Source organism: Podarcis cretensis (genome assembly GCF_951804945.1).
Source record: "Podarcis cretensis genome assembly, chromosome: 5".
In the NCBI taxonomy this organism is placed as follows: Eukaryota; Metazoa; Chordata; class Lepidosauria; order Squamata; family Lacertidae; genus Podarcis; species Podarcis cretensis.
The window spans coordinates 100,748,190-100,762,478 of NC_137174.1; the positions used below are offsets into that span (position 1 = coordinate 100,748,190).

At 48.2% G+C, this 14,289-nt stretch overlaps 1 protein-coding gene across 6 annotated transcripts in view; it reads left to right on the top strand.

The window, feature by feature from the left end:
* The window catches only part of TP63 (tumor protein p63), a gene marked incomplete at its 3' end in the record, with an annotated part of 91,800 nt that overhangs the window by 57,181 nt on the left and 20,330 nt on the right, over positions 1 to 14,289 (top strand). For 2 of the 6 annotated variants that reach the window (XM_079977963.1, XM_079977967.1), the window contains exons 3-7: positions 6,671 to 6,857; positions 8,212 to 8,327; positions 10,444 to 10,553; positions 11,414 to 11,607; positions 13,858 to 13,940. In XM_079977963.1, coding sequence (XP_079834089.1) covers positions 6,671 to 6,857; positions 8,212 to 8,327; positions 10,444 to 10,553; positions 11,414 to 11,607; positions 13,858 to 13,940 — 690 coding nt within the window. The remainder of the gene's footprint in view (positions 1 to 6,670; positions 6,858 to 8,211; positions 8,328 to 10,443; positions 10,554 to 11,413; positions 11,608 to 13,857; positions 13,941 to 14,289) is intronic. The other 4 variants (XM_079977965.1, XM_079977968.1, XM_079977964.1 and 1 more) reach the window with 3 other exon arrangements.

Sequence of the window (14,289 nt, forward strand, 5' to 3'; positions counted from 1 at the left end):
TGTGAAACTGCGGGACTCGCCTCTGTAGGAGGCAGCTATGGCCAACATCCTTTGTTGTTTAGTCGTTTAGTCGTGTCCGCCTCTTCGTGACCCCCTGGACCAGAGCACACCAGGCCCTCCTGTCTTCCACTGCCTCCCACAGTTTGGTCAAACTCATGCTGGTAGCTTCGAGAACACTGTCCAACCATCTCGTCCTCTGTCGTCCCCTTCTCCTTGTGCCCAACATCATCTTTCCCAACATCAGGGTCTTTTCCAGGGAGTCTTCTCTTTTCATAAGGTGGCCAAAGTCTTGGAGCCTCAGCTTCAGGATCTGTCCTTCCAGTGAGCACTCAGGGCTGATTTCCTTCAGAATGGAGAGGTTTGATCTTCTTGCAGTCCACAGGACTCTCAAGAGTCTCCTCCAGCACCAGAATTCAAAAGCATCAGTTCTTTGGCAATCAGCCTTCTTTATGGTCCAGCTCTCACTTCCATACATACTGGGAAAACCAGAGCTTTAACTATAAACGGGGATTAGGATCATGGAGGGTGCGGCTATCGATGGGTTCTAGACATCTGGTCTAGCTATTGGTCGCCTCGCCCCAAAAAAGGACATGGCAGATTTTGAAAATGTTCAGAAAAGGGCAGCCAGCATGATCCAAGGGATGAAGTGAATCTCCTGTGAGGAAAGGTTGAAACATTTGGGAATTTTGCTTTAGAAAAAAAAGGCAAAGTGACATGATAGAGGTTTATAAAATTATTCATGGCAGGGTGAAACTCGATAATGGAAAGTCCCCTCCCCTCACATCTTTCTCCTAACACTAGGAGGGATGAATGAAGCAGAATGCTAGGAGATTTCAGGCAGGTGAAATAAAGTACTTCCTCAAGCAGCACAAAGCTGAGCGATGGAACAGATAAATAAAATAACTAAGATAACTTGAGGATTAAGTGCAGTTCACTAGTGAAGGGTCTCTGTAAACAGGGAGCCACCACAGAGGAGTCCCTGCACAGATCAGTGGAACTTAATCCCAAAGGAGGCAATGATGTGCCACCAACCTAGGTGGCTATAAAAGGGTATTGGGTGGCCACTAGCCAGGGTGGCTATTGCTCTGCCTCTGCAGCAATGCTTCTGCAGTCCAGTTGCTGGAAGCTGCAGGAGGGGAGAGGGCTCTCAAACTTGGGTCCTGCTTCCTGGTTTCCTGTTGGGGCCCCTGGTTGCCCCCGTGAGAACAGGATGCTGGACTAGATGGCCCCCTGGCCTGATCTTACATTATGCTGTGGGAGGGCTTCCTAAGCACACTTCCATAATCCAAAAGCATCTGTTGTGTCTTTGCATGGGAAACCTTGAATGTTCGGTCTGACCTGGAAGAGTCTTCGACTTGGAAATGGCCCGATGGACTTTTCACAGCAAGGGGGCTTTTAACTGCAGCTCAGTTACTCGGGGTTCACCAGACCGGGGGCCCCTTTCTGTGATAAGGGCTCTCTCACCTCGTTCACCAATGTTCCCACTATTCTTTTTTTAAAAAATAACTTTTTATTGGGTTTTATAAACAAGAATAATGTTCTACAAATAAGTGTACCGTGTTTTCTCATGTTTGTATATCACAAAAATAGCATAATAAATGTGGAGTAAAATCCACAAAATATGATTCATTATTAGTGGTGAATGTATAAGTTCTTGGCTCATGAATTGGTTTAAATAGTTCTAAGTTAAGCCTGCTTTATTATGTATGGTTCTATTTTTGAGCGCACCACTGAGGAACTTAATCTAGGGATCCCACTTTTCAAAGTCTGATAGTCACTTGCACCCCTCTTGCCTCTTAGTGCCCCCCTGGGGAATTCCAGGCCCCCAACCCCCACTCTAGACCTCTGGATTGCCCGAAGTGGGAAAGTGGGGTCGGACTAGAAGCTCTACAAACCCCTCCATGATTCCGGCCAATGAGAACTGAAGACGCTGCTGTGAAATATCCAAAATGAATCCTAAAATCCTAGAATGGTAGAGTTGGAAGGGACCCCTGGGGTCATCTAGTCCAACCCCCTGCGATTCAGGAATCTCAACTAATGCCTCCATGACAGAGGGCCATCTAAGCTCTGCTTAATGATCTCCAAGGAAGGAGAATAAATGGTCCTTAAGTTTCTTCGCTGGCACAGGAATCTGCAAGATTCAAGGAGGCGGCGTGTTTGTGCATTTGTGTGTCTCTGTGTGTGGTTCTTCCCGTGCTCCACATTTGTGCACGGCCGACGAAAACTCCCCCTGCGAGGTGAGCTCGGGTGATTCCCGTTGCAAAAACCAAGACCCCTTTCCTTCCCGGTGCCCCTTTTTCACTCCTTGCGCTTTGAGCGCAGGAAAGTGTTCCGCTGGCAGACTTCTCCTTTGTTAAGAGTGAAATAGACACTCCCAAACAATGGCTGTACGTGTGGGTCTTTGAAAACCTTTGTCAACACTCCTTCAGGAGAAGGGTGGGTGGAAGGAAGGGGGGGGGGAGCGTCGTGCTGAGAAACCAGGCAGGTGTTGGCGGATGGTGGGGCGTGCGCGTGGGGCGTGCGCAGAGAGAGACTGGATTACCCGCCGGGGTGCCAGCAGTATGTAACAGAGCCTGCTGCCATGGGCAGGTGGCGAGGGCAGGGGGGCAGGCATTGGAATGCTCCCCCCCCCCCGCCCGTGTTCCTTGCAAGTCGTATTTTTAGGTAAAAACGGGCCAGTGTGCTGATATCCTCAGAAATCCCCTCTATTTCATTTTGAAGCATCCAAGGATGTTTAGCCCATGCTGGGTCTTCTTGATGCCGTTTGTTCCTTGTGGCAACATCTCTTTGCAGCCTCCTCCCTGCCCATTTTGATGAGACTTCGTCCCTGTAAGGCACTGAAGTTGTTAGAAACCCCCAAATCCTTCGCATGCCAAGCTTTTTTTGGCCCTTCCTGAAGACGATCCATACCACCGTGGGAGGCCACAGATGGTGGACAGAAGCCCCGTAAAATGTCGCTTGTGGAGTAAAATGGCAGGCCGCTCAAGTAAGCGAGCCAAGCTGTAATCTCAAGGGAGAGAAACTGTCTCCAGGGGGAGGACTAGCTGCCCTGGAGTACAGCTCCTTCCTGCTCTCTGTTGCTAAAAACATACAGAAATCAACCATTAAAAAACCAATTAAACCTTGATAGAGTTAAAACTATATACATATGCAAAATCCGTTTAAAACATACCGATGATTAAAATAAAAGCAGCAGAGCGCCAGCCCTTTTACTAAAGGCGGTCAATTCTTGTTGGAATAAGAAAGTCTTCACCTGCCGGTTATGGTAAGATTCTGCAAGCTAGCCCAGTGGCTTGGGAGAATGAATTGCAATAAAATAAAATAAGATCTTGGCCTGTTGCACAGAACAAGGATCAACTTCTTCGTTATCCTGATCGGTTTGCCTGTCTCTGGTTGACATCCTCTGCTCCTGCGACATCTCCATTTAAAAGGATCTCGAGATAGCTGGGTCTGGCTGGGAGATACCTCGGAGCTCAGACCCTGGAGCGCAGCTGCCAGTCAGAGTAAGCAGAACAAGGATAAATGGAGAAACGCTCTGGCCCAGTTCAAAGCACACACCTGGCCACAACAATGGACAGGGCAATGGAGCCCCTTGATCTCCTCCTATTTGGCTTCGTTCTCATGGGTGCAACTAGCAGCGATGTGGGGGAATCTGTGCTTACTATCTCCCATGATATATATATATAATCGATAGGGAAACAGATAGGATTGCGAGGGGAGCAGTATGGGAAGGGGGTTAGTCCTGTATCTCGACACCACTTTTTTCTTGATGTTAAATTCCTCACTCTCCAGCTTCTAAGGTCCATGCAGGGGAAAACGGAAAGGGATCACACAGACAACTGAAAGTGGGGCCATTTCTGAAAATGGCCAGGAGGAAAAACTTTAAACCCCTTGGCCTGATACTGTGGTCCCAGTGCAGTCCCTCTCCTCTCCTCCCCTTCCAATTTCTCCTTTCTTAAAGTCGCCAAAGATCCTAATCTTGAATCTCTTGTCTCGAGACCAGGCTGGCATGATGTGCTTAGCAGAGAAACAAAAAAAACAAAACAAAACAAAAACCGTCTCCTTTCGCTCTGCCCAGTTCCTTAAAACTTCAGTCTTGTGCCCTTATTAACAGCGTTCATTTTAATTAAGAGAACTTTCCAATGAGAGATTTCTGGGAATACTTTTTATTTTATTTTAAAGACAACCCCCCCGCGCGCCTCCAACAATTTGCTTTGAGTGTTGCAATAATCTGGTTTTCTTTCCTCTCCTTTTTCTTCTTCTTCTTCTTCTTCTTTCTCAAACAATATATTGCCTCGCTTGGCACGCTCCCGTTTCCGCAGGCTGTGTAAATCCTTTGTGTGCGTAATCCTTAGCCTGCGGGCACGAGAAAGAGAAGCGATTGCACAACCCGACATTGTCGCGTTCGAGAGAGGGCTTTAAACCGCGAGGTATTCGCAGCAGTGCCTTTCGCTGCGATGACCTAAACCCTTTGGGCAGCGATGTGAGAAGGGGTGGGGTGTAGCAGAGAGGAGAGCCGCAGTTCATGCTTGAAAATAATTGGCCAGTTCTTCGAATTTCCCCCCAGATTCATGTTTTCTCACCTGAGCAACCTGTAACAGAATAAAATCCCTCCCACCCGCCTCCTTGAATATCCATCGCTAATCCCCTCCATTGCCACACTGCCACCCACCTGCCTAACCAGCCACCCTTGCCAGGAGCCTATTATCCGGACAGGATGCAAAGGGCGAGTTTTGCTGCAGTTTAACGTGTGCGTTCCTGTCGGGCCCTTTTGTTTGCGCATTTGGGACCGTGCCGGGGAGCACGCAGCCTTTCAAGGGACGCTCTGAAAGCAAACAGCTTGCTGCGCACTCTTCCCGCCAGCCCCGTGCAAAGGCATCAAGAACTGGGAAGGGAGGAAATGCCAGCAGTTTTCTGTGGTTGCCGCAGCCAGGGGGTTTCCATGCCGCGTGGAAGCAACAGACAAGCTCCTGCAGCCTTCCAGGCACTTACAATAGATAATAATAAATTTGTATTTATACCCCGCCCTTCCCGGTTCAAAAACCGGGCTCAAGGTGGCTAACAACGAATTTAAAACACTTAATTGTAAAAGCAGCATAAAATACAGTATGAAAACATGAATAACAATAAAATTCAAAGTTCAGAAATCAATTTAGGGGAAATCCATCTAATAAATATTAGATCACCAGGGCTAGCTGGCTGAATTAGTCCTAAAGGTAAAGGCAAAGGGACCCCTGACCATTAGGTCCAGTCGTGGATGACTCTGGGGTTGTGGCGCTCATCTCGCTTTATTGGCCGAGGGAGCCGGCATACAGCTTCCAGGTCATGTGGCCAGCATGACTAAGCCGCTTCTGGCGAACCAGAGCAGCGCACGGAAACACCATTTACCTTCCTGCCGGAGCGGTACCTATTTATCTACTTGCACTTTGACGTCCTTTCAAACTGCTAGGTTGGCAGGAGCAGGGACCGAGCAACGGGAGCTCACCCCGTCGCGGGGATTCGAACCGCCGACCTTCTGATCGGCAAGTCCTAGGCTCTTTGGTTTAACCCACAGCGCCACCTGCGTCCCTTCAAATTAGTCCTACTTGGGACTAAAAGACTTGACATCTTTTGCACACTGGGGTGGAGTCACAGAATCACGGCGCTGGAAGGGACCCCAAGAGTCATCCAGTTCAACCCCTGCAATGCAGGAATCACAACTGAAGAGTCCGTGGCAGATGGCCCTCCAGCCTCTGCTTAAGAACCTCCAAGTAAGGAGAGTCCACCACCTTCAAAAGGAGACCCTTCAACTGCCAAACAGCTCTCACTGTCAGAAAGTCCTTCCTGAAGTTTAGTTGGAATCTCCTGTCTTGTGACTTGAATCCCTTGGTTCTGGTCCTGCCCTCCGGAGCAGGAGAAAACTAGTTTGTTCCCTCTTCCATGTGACAGACCTTGAGATGTCTGTGATGGCTCTCACATCCCCTCTCAGTCTTCTCTTCTCCATATTTTATATTAAGTGTGTGTTGACTGCCCTGGTGCCCATGTATTGCGAAGAGACCTCAGCAGGATTGGTGCAGCCCAGAGGGAAGGATAAGGGGCTGTGGCTCGTGACTTCACTTTTATTTAATTTCATAAAATGTATACATTTCTTGACTGTCAAAAAACCCCCAAACAAACTCAAGCCTCAAAGTGGTTTGCCAAAAAAGATTTTAAAACAACAGTATCAATAACAGCAATAATTTAAAACTTTTGAAAAGTTAAAAGAACAAGAGTTAACTCATGTTAACTTTCTAAGCATCTGGGCATGCTTGCCTATGTTTTGTTGTTGTTTTTCATTACCATACCACTCTATATTTTTTAAGGAAAAAACTCTCAGAGCAGTTAAGACATTAAATAAAACATTGCTGAAGAAAGTAAAATATAAAGCATCTGTTCAAAGCAACTTAATTAACAGGAATCTAAAATAATATCTTAAAGATTTTAAAATGAAATATTACAAAGTCAGCTACACATAACACAACACTTTTAGCAGCTGCCGAAGGACTGCAGGGAAGGCGCCTGCCTCTTGTCAATAGGCAGGGAGTTCCAGAGTTTTGTTGCTGCCAAAAGATAGTATTCTTACCCATGCAAAACGGGTCTTCCTCGTCTGCTCTCCTGACTTTGCCTCCCTTCCCCTTTGTCCTCCCACCAGTACTCCACCGAACTGAAGAAGCTGTACTGCCAGATCGCCAAGACATGTCCCATTCAGATCAAGGTGATGACCCCCCCTCCCCAGGGCGCCGTCATCCGTGCAATGCCCGTCTATAAGAAAGCAGAGCACGTCACCGAGGTGGTGAAGCGCTGCCCCAACCACGAGCTCAGCCGGGAATTCAACGAAGGTGAGTTCGGCACCTCCAGATCTTGGAAGACGGCTCTCGTATCTCCTCTCAGTCTCATCTCCTCCAAGCTGTTGTTGTTGTTTAGTCGTTTAGTCGTGTCTGACTCTTCGTGACCCCATGGACCAGAGCATGCCAGGCACTTCTGTCTTCCACTGCATCCCGCAGTTTGGTCAGACTCATGTTTGTAGCTTTGAGAACACTGTCCCACCATCATATTTGTAGCTTTGAGAACACTGTCCAACCAAGCTAAACATCCATGCACCGAACCTCATAGGTCTTGGTTTCCATGTCTCGGTCACCCTCCTCTGCACACCTCCCAGCTTGTCAATATCCTTATCATATTGTATAGATTTGGGGGCAACCCCCTCCCAAACCCTAGAAATTAATAAATGGTAAGATTTTATGTAATTGTTTTTTAATTTGCATTTTATTTATTTGTTAACATTCTTATATTACATCGGTAAACGTTGTTATATTACATTACAGGACTTACTATAATATAATTTCCAACGTGTATACAAAAATTATATACAAATTTTATATACCTAGAGAGAAAATGAAACAAAAGAAAGAAAGAACAAAGAACAAATTTTAATTATTTGGAGTATTGAAGAGAAGATTGGGGGGGGGGGTCAGTGGAAAAGTACAGGCTAAGATTCCTTTCCAAGCCAGGGCCTCACCTGGAATAGAGGCATGAATAAGACAAAATGGATTGATGGCACATCTGAGAGTCTAGGCAGACAGAGGTTGCCATGGTGATGGGCTGTGGGTTTGAAGTGACAGGAAAAGAGTTTTCAGCAGGGTGTTCTGGGAAGAAGAAGAAGAAGAAGAGGAGAGGAAAGACTGGGATCCATCTTGGGCAGGCTGGCTGAAGGCTGGCTGGGAGAGATGCCTTTGGACTCCCTGACACCACTGCTGTAAGGGACAAGCCCCTCTTGAAATGGCCATGCTGGACTCCCTCCATGAAGACTGAAGGTGTAAATAGTCTAATGAACCATATTTCCTAAAGCTACGACAGTCTCCACCGTGCCTCCATTTTCCAGAGGAACCACAGACCTGGTGTACTCTCGTCATCACTTGGCAGAGAGAGGGGCAGGCACCCCACTTATGTAACAATATGAAGCATAGCTATAGAGTGGCCAGTTGACAGCAGCGAGCACAACACAGGTCCGTTTCAGTCACTGTCACTAGGGAAGCTCTTCAAGGGGGAGTTGAGGCACGCCAATTTGTGCAGGGATTTTACAGCAAGACGTGAGCCCTGGACCGTGGAAATTCGCTTGCTTTCCTCGGGTTAACTCTCTCCGAAACGCTGCTTCTTTTGCTGACCTTGTTCCTTTCCCGTACGCTTCTGCAGGTCAAATAGCTCCTCCCAGCCACCTGATCAGAGTGGAAGGAAACAGCCATGCTCAGTATGTGGAAGACCCCATCACAGGCAGGCAGAGTGTCCTGGTTCCTTACGAACCACCACAGGTGAGTTGTGTGGGAATGTTCAGGGAGGCAGGAGAGGACATATTGCTTATTGATATCCTTCCTAACTTGCGCTAGCAAGTTCTATAACTTAGCAGAATTTTACATTCCCCCTTAAAACGCACAACAGGTAGCTGGTTGCAGGCTTGTTTAAGCCTCTCACTATTTGGTTCCTGGTAAAAAGGTAAAGGTAAAGGTACCCCTGCCCGTACGGGCCAGTCTTGACAGACTCTGGGGTTGTGCGCCCATCTCACTTAAGAGGCCAGGGGCCAGCGCTGTCCGGAGACACTTCCGGGTCACGTGGCCAGCGTGACATCGCTGCTCTGGCGAGCCAGAGCCGCACACGGAAACGCCGTTTACCTTCCCGCTGGTAAGCGGTCCCTATTTATCTACTTGCACCCGGAGGTGCTTTCGAACTGCTAGGTTGGCAGGCGCTGGGACCGAGCAGCGGGAGCGCACCCCACCGCAGGGATTCGAACCGCCGACCTTTCGATCGGCAAGCCCTAGGCGCTGAGGCTTTAACCCACAGCGCCACCTGCATCCTGGTAAGTCCCCTTATATCCCTCTTAAACGAATAAACATGCCACAATCTTGTTTAGAGCATATAAAAGTAGTTTAGTCACATTCTGTTCACAGCTGGATCCCAGAAGGCAGACTTAGTTACAAATATGTACATACGGATCTACCCCATATGGGGCATTAATCCCAGTGATTGCAGGCTGGCCGTCACTGTAGTTCACATGACGAAAGGAAGATGGAAAAGAAGGGGAGGAGGGCTGTGTGCCTTGTTCTTTTGTTACCTGCATAGGTAAGGCCATGCCCACCTCTAGTCACATGCAAGAGGAGGTATGTCCCAGTCCAGGAGGAAACAGGAAGTTCCGACCTGCTGGAGCAAACATCCACCTGCATGTCCACTCTAGGAAAACAAGGAATGTTGTACTTGACTGCTACTTATGTATCACATCCCACAAGTTGGGAGGCTGGGGTCTTCTAAGCAGGACTGTCATTTCGTCCCTTCAGATGCAACAGAATAAGCCCGTTCACACGTCACACTAAACCATTGTTAATGTTTCACTGCTGCCCCTTGCTCTTTCCTTTCAGCAAGCAGAAGCAACCAACCTCTGTACATGCTACCAAGTGCTGTGGCATTTATCTGTTTCATAAAATCTATTCACTGCTTGACTGTAAGAAACAAAGTAAACCAACCTCAAAGTGGTCTACAGAAAAGAGAAAACAATGCAGTAATCAATGAGAAAAATAATAATCTAAGACCCTTGGAAAGTTAAAATGCTTTAGCTGAGATTCCTGCATTGTAGGGGGCTGGACTGATGAGCCTTGGGGGTCCCTATACAATTCTAGGGATGTGGGTGGTGCTGTGGTCTAAGCCACTGAGCCTCTTGGGCTTGCCGATCGGATGGTTGGCGGTTCGAATCCCCGCCACGGGGTGAGCTCCCGTTGCTCAGTCCCTGCTCCTGCCAACCTAGCAGTTCGAAAGCACGCCAGGGAGAGTAAATAAATAAGTACCACTGCGGTGGGAAGGTAAACGGCGTTTCTGTGCACTCTGGTTTCCATCACGGTGTCCTGTTGCGCCAGAAGCAGTTTAGTCCTGCTGGCCACATGACCTGGAAAGCTGTCTGTGGACAAACGCTGGCTCCCTTGGCCTGAAAGCGAGATGAGCGCCGCAACCCCATAGTCGCCTTTGGTTGGACTTAACCGTCCAGGGGTCCTCTACCTTTTACTTTACCAGTACAATTCTGTGATCAATAAACTAAAAACAGATTAAAACTTGTGGCAACTTTTGAAGCATCTGAGTGCTGAAAGGGTATAAGAGGAGGCACCTGCCGCACTTAAAAGACCTGGAAATCTGCTGCCAGTCAAAAAAGACAAGACTGGGCTTCAGGAGATCTGCAGCCCAACTTGGTACAAAAAAAGTTCCTGTGTCAGAATTAACGTTAGATCTGAAGCAGACGAGTTTCTCTCGGAGACTTTGGAGAGGGGAAGGGAAGGAATCCTTTTTGGAGGCTGCGTGTGTGTCTTGCATCAGCCTTCAGCAAACCGATCACTTCCTGCTTGACTCAGAGCTGACTCAGTATAACTCCCACTTTTTTCTTCTGTCCAGGTCGGCACAGAATTCACCACCGTCTTGTACAATTTCATGTGCAACAGCAGTTGCGTCGGGGGCATGAACAGGCGTCCGATTCTTATCATCGTGACACTTGAAACCAGAGAGTAAGTACCATTAGCAGGAGCTCGGAGTGGCAAGCGATGGCCTGACCCTGGCTTGGACGCCACTGCAACTTGATGGGAGATCAAAAAAATGAGTCCCAAGCAAAAAAAACCACACACCTTGATCTAGAAGCAGAAGGGGCTTTTGTTTTCATTGCGCACAAACACAGCAATTCCCAATTCACAAACAGGGACGTGTAGTCATACAATCATAGGATAGTAGAGAATCGTGCCCGGAGGTCCTGCCCCATAATTGCTGCAAAATATGGCAGGTTCCACCAGCGCAGGGTTGATTATTTAATTTCTATACCCCTTACTATATTAGCCATTTCACTAAGTGGTCTGCAAAAAAGATATTAAACTAGATATTACAAAAATACAGTTACATATAAAAAGATTGCATGAATACAAAGCTACTAACTTATGGGGGATGGTCCAAGGCTGGGATTGCTCCATTGGTAGTCTTAAGGTTGTGGGTTCGAGTCCTGTGTTGGGCAAAAGTTTCCTGCATTCCAGGGGGGTTGGGCTGGATGGCCCCCGTGATTCCTTCTAACTCTACAATTCCATGATTCTATGATAATATATATAAATCAGTTTTGGTTAGTAAGACTCCAGAATGTGGACTAGGCCCTTGGATTGGTCCAAGCACATAGGCTGGCATCTTAAAGAGGAGCCATGCACACAGATGCATTCATGTGCTGGTGTTTGGGGCAGACTCCAGCTGTAGGCAAGGTTTAAGGCTCACGGAGGGCATCGGTTGGGTCCAGTGGTTTGCGAACCCGGAGCTTGGCTCCCAGATATGTGGGTTCATCACGGGTTGCTGTTTCCGTGCATAAAATGCTTGCCCGCTGTGTTTATTTTAGTGCCAGCCCTCCCCGTGGCTGTGAGCTAACAGACCCCCCGTTTTCTCCATCCTCCAGCGGGCAAGTCCTGGGGCGCCGGTGCTTCGAGGCTCGGATCTGTGCTTGCCCGGGCAGGGACCGCAAGGCCGACGAGGACAGCATTCGGAAGCAGCAGGTCTCCGACAGCACAAAGAATGGTGATGGTACGAAGAGGCGTAAGTAGGCCAGAAGGGGGCGCTCAAGGCTGTGGCTGGGGGGGCACAGCTGGGGGGCTCAGAGAACCATCAGAGGGGAGGGGGCTTTGTGGAGGCAGTGCTTTAGGAATGTGCAAGCTTTGCGGTTCACACAGAACCCTTTGGCACGGATTGAACATAAGAAGAGCCTGCTAGACCAGGCCAGTGGACCACCCCATGAGTAGGCAACCTAAGGCCCGGGGGCTGGATCTGGCCCAATCGCCTTCTCAATCCAGCCCACGGATGGTCCAGGAATCAGCGTGTTTTTACATGAGTGGAATGTGCCCTTTTATTTAAAATGCATCTCTGGGTTATTTGTGGGGCCTGCCTGGTGTTTTTACATGAGTAGAACGTGTGCTTTTATTTAAAATGCATCTCTGGGTTACTTGTGGGGCATAGCAATTCGTTCATTATTTTTTCAAAATATAGTCTGGCCCCCCACAAGGTCTGAGGGACAGTGGCTGGCCCCCAGCTGAAAAAGTTTGCTGACCCCTGATCCAGCCCATCACCTTGTTGTCTCAGTGGCCCACCAGATGCCCCTGGTTTGTGTAAAAGTAAAGGAAGTAAAGGAAGCACACGGGTGGCACTGTGGGTTAAACCACAGAGTCTAGGACTTGCCAATCAGAAGGTCGGCGGTTCGAATCCCCGCAACGGGGTGAGCTCCCGTTGCTTGGTCCCTGCTCCTGTCCACCTAGCAGTTCAAAAGCACGACAAAGTGCAAGTAGATAAATAGGTACCGCTCCGGTGGGAAGGTAAACGGCGTTTCCGTGCGCTGCTCTGATTTGCCAGAAGCGGCTTATTCATGCTGGCCAAATGACCCGGACGCCGGCTCCCTTGGCCAATAAAGCGAGATGAGCGCCGCAATCCCAGAGTCGTCCGTGACTGGACCTAATGGTCAGGGGTCCCTTTACCTTTTAAAGGAAGCACTGGGTCTTCCATGACACCTGCTCTGTCAGCACTGAACCCCAGATTCAAAGCGGGGCGTATGCTTAGCTTGGCCATGGAGCAGGCTAAAGTCTCCAGGTTTAATCTCCAGGGAAATCTCCAGCGGTTCTCAAAGTTTTTTCTCTGCCCACATTTTCAGAATAACAATTTGCTCGTGCCACACCAAGTTTTCTTTTGATAAGAAATACACTGGGAAACAAAAGGAAACACATTCCAGCAGCGCTTGATTCATAACATAGAACACAACTGCAAAAATCACGGGGCATCCAGAAAGTGCAAAACAACGCAGCCACAAAAGAGCAGGAACCATTCCCAAATTATAATTCTAAACTCTTATGTATGTATCTTAAGTATGTATACAATGACAAGGAGAGGCGTGAGCTTGCTTTTGTTGGATAATTTTATTTAGATGAGGTCTCATTTGAGACAAACCAACGCTCCTCTCCTCAACAGCACAAAGAAACCTCAGAATTGAAAATCCTTGTTCACGAATATATTGCCTTCAGCATCACTCAATGCTCTTTTAATATATATATATATATTCATTTATTAAATTTATATACCCCACCTCCTTGATCGCAAGATCTAAGGGCGGATTAGTGCTCTTGCTCTTATTTCAAAAACATATCTGTCCATATTCTGCAATAATAATAATAATAATACTTTGATGCTCTACTGTACTATAGTACATTGAAATGTTTAAATGTGTCTTAGATTGCTCTTGAGTGTCTCTGCCACATTTGCCATTGTCTCCTGCCACACCCTTTGAGAACCAGTGGACTGGAAAACTCTTAAGTAACCACTCTGAGAAGCCAGTACCTTGGATCCTGAACGCCTTGCGAGTCGAACCTTTTGGCTCCCGAACGCCCCAAACCCAGAAGTGACTGTTCCAGTTTGCAAACATTCTTTGGAACCCAAACGTCCAACGAGGCTTCTGATTGGCTGCAGGAGCTTCTTTCAGCCAATCAGAAGCAGCGCCTTGGTTTCCAAATGTTTTGGACTTATGGAACGGGTTCCGTTCGTCTTCCAAGGTACCAATGCACTGGGCAAAATAGACCAATGGTCTTGAGACAGTTTGAGGCATATTTTTAATTATTATTTTGTGATGTGACTTTTCGCACTGTACCCTTACTACAAAAAATAGGAGCATGGGGCGGACTCACTGTGCAGCATGCGCACTGCAGAACAGAATGGAGAGGAAACGTGTTCCTTGTGGCTGTGAGCCACCTGATAGGTTGTTGGACTTAGCTTGACAGCTGCCATTCTCTCCCCCCCTCCCTTTGGCAGCCTTCCGGCAGAGTACACATGGCATTCAGATGACTTCGGTCAAAAAACGGCGCACCCCCGATGATGAGCTGCTATACCTTCCAGTAAGTGTGGCATGCCTGCCCCCCTGTCCTTGCAGAAACCATTTGCCTCATTTGTGCCGAACCATTTCCTGGCGGGAGAAGGGGAGGAGAAAGGGGAGTGCGGTGGGGGCGGGTCACCCTGGGTGTCACCACTGAGAAGGGGGACAAAATGCTCCAACCCAGCAGCCAGTCGAACTCCAGTCCTCAGCTCTGCATCAAAACTGAGACTCAGAGCTTCAGAAGCTTTTCAGAAGCTGAGCACGCAAGCCAGCAGAGATAACAAACTCTTCATGACGGAAGGGTGGACAGAGGCATATGTAAAGCATTGGACAAGATGGGCGACTGGTCTGGTCCAGCAGCCCTGAGCATC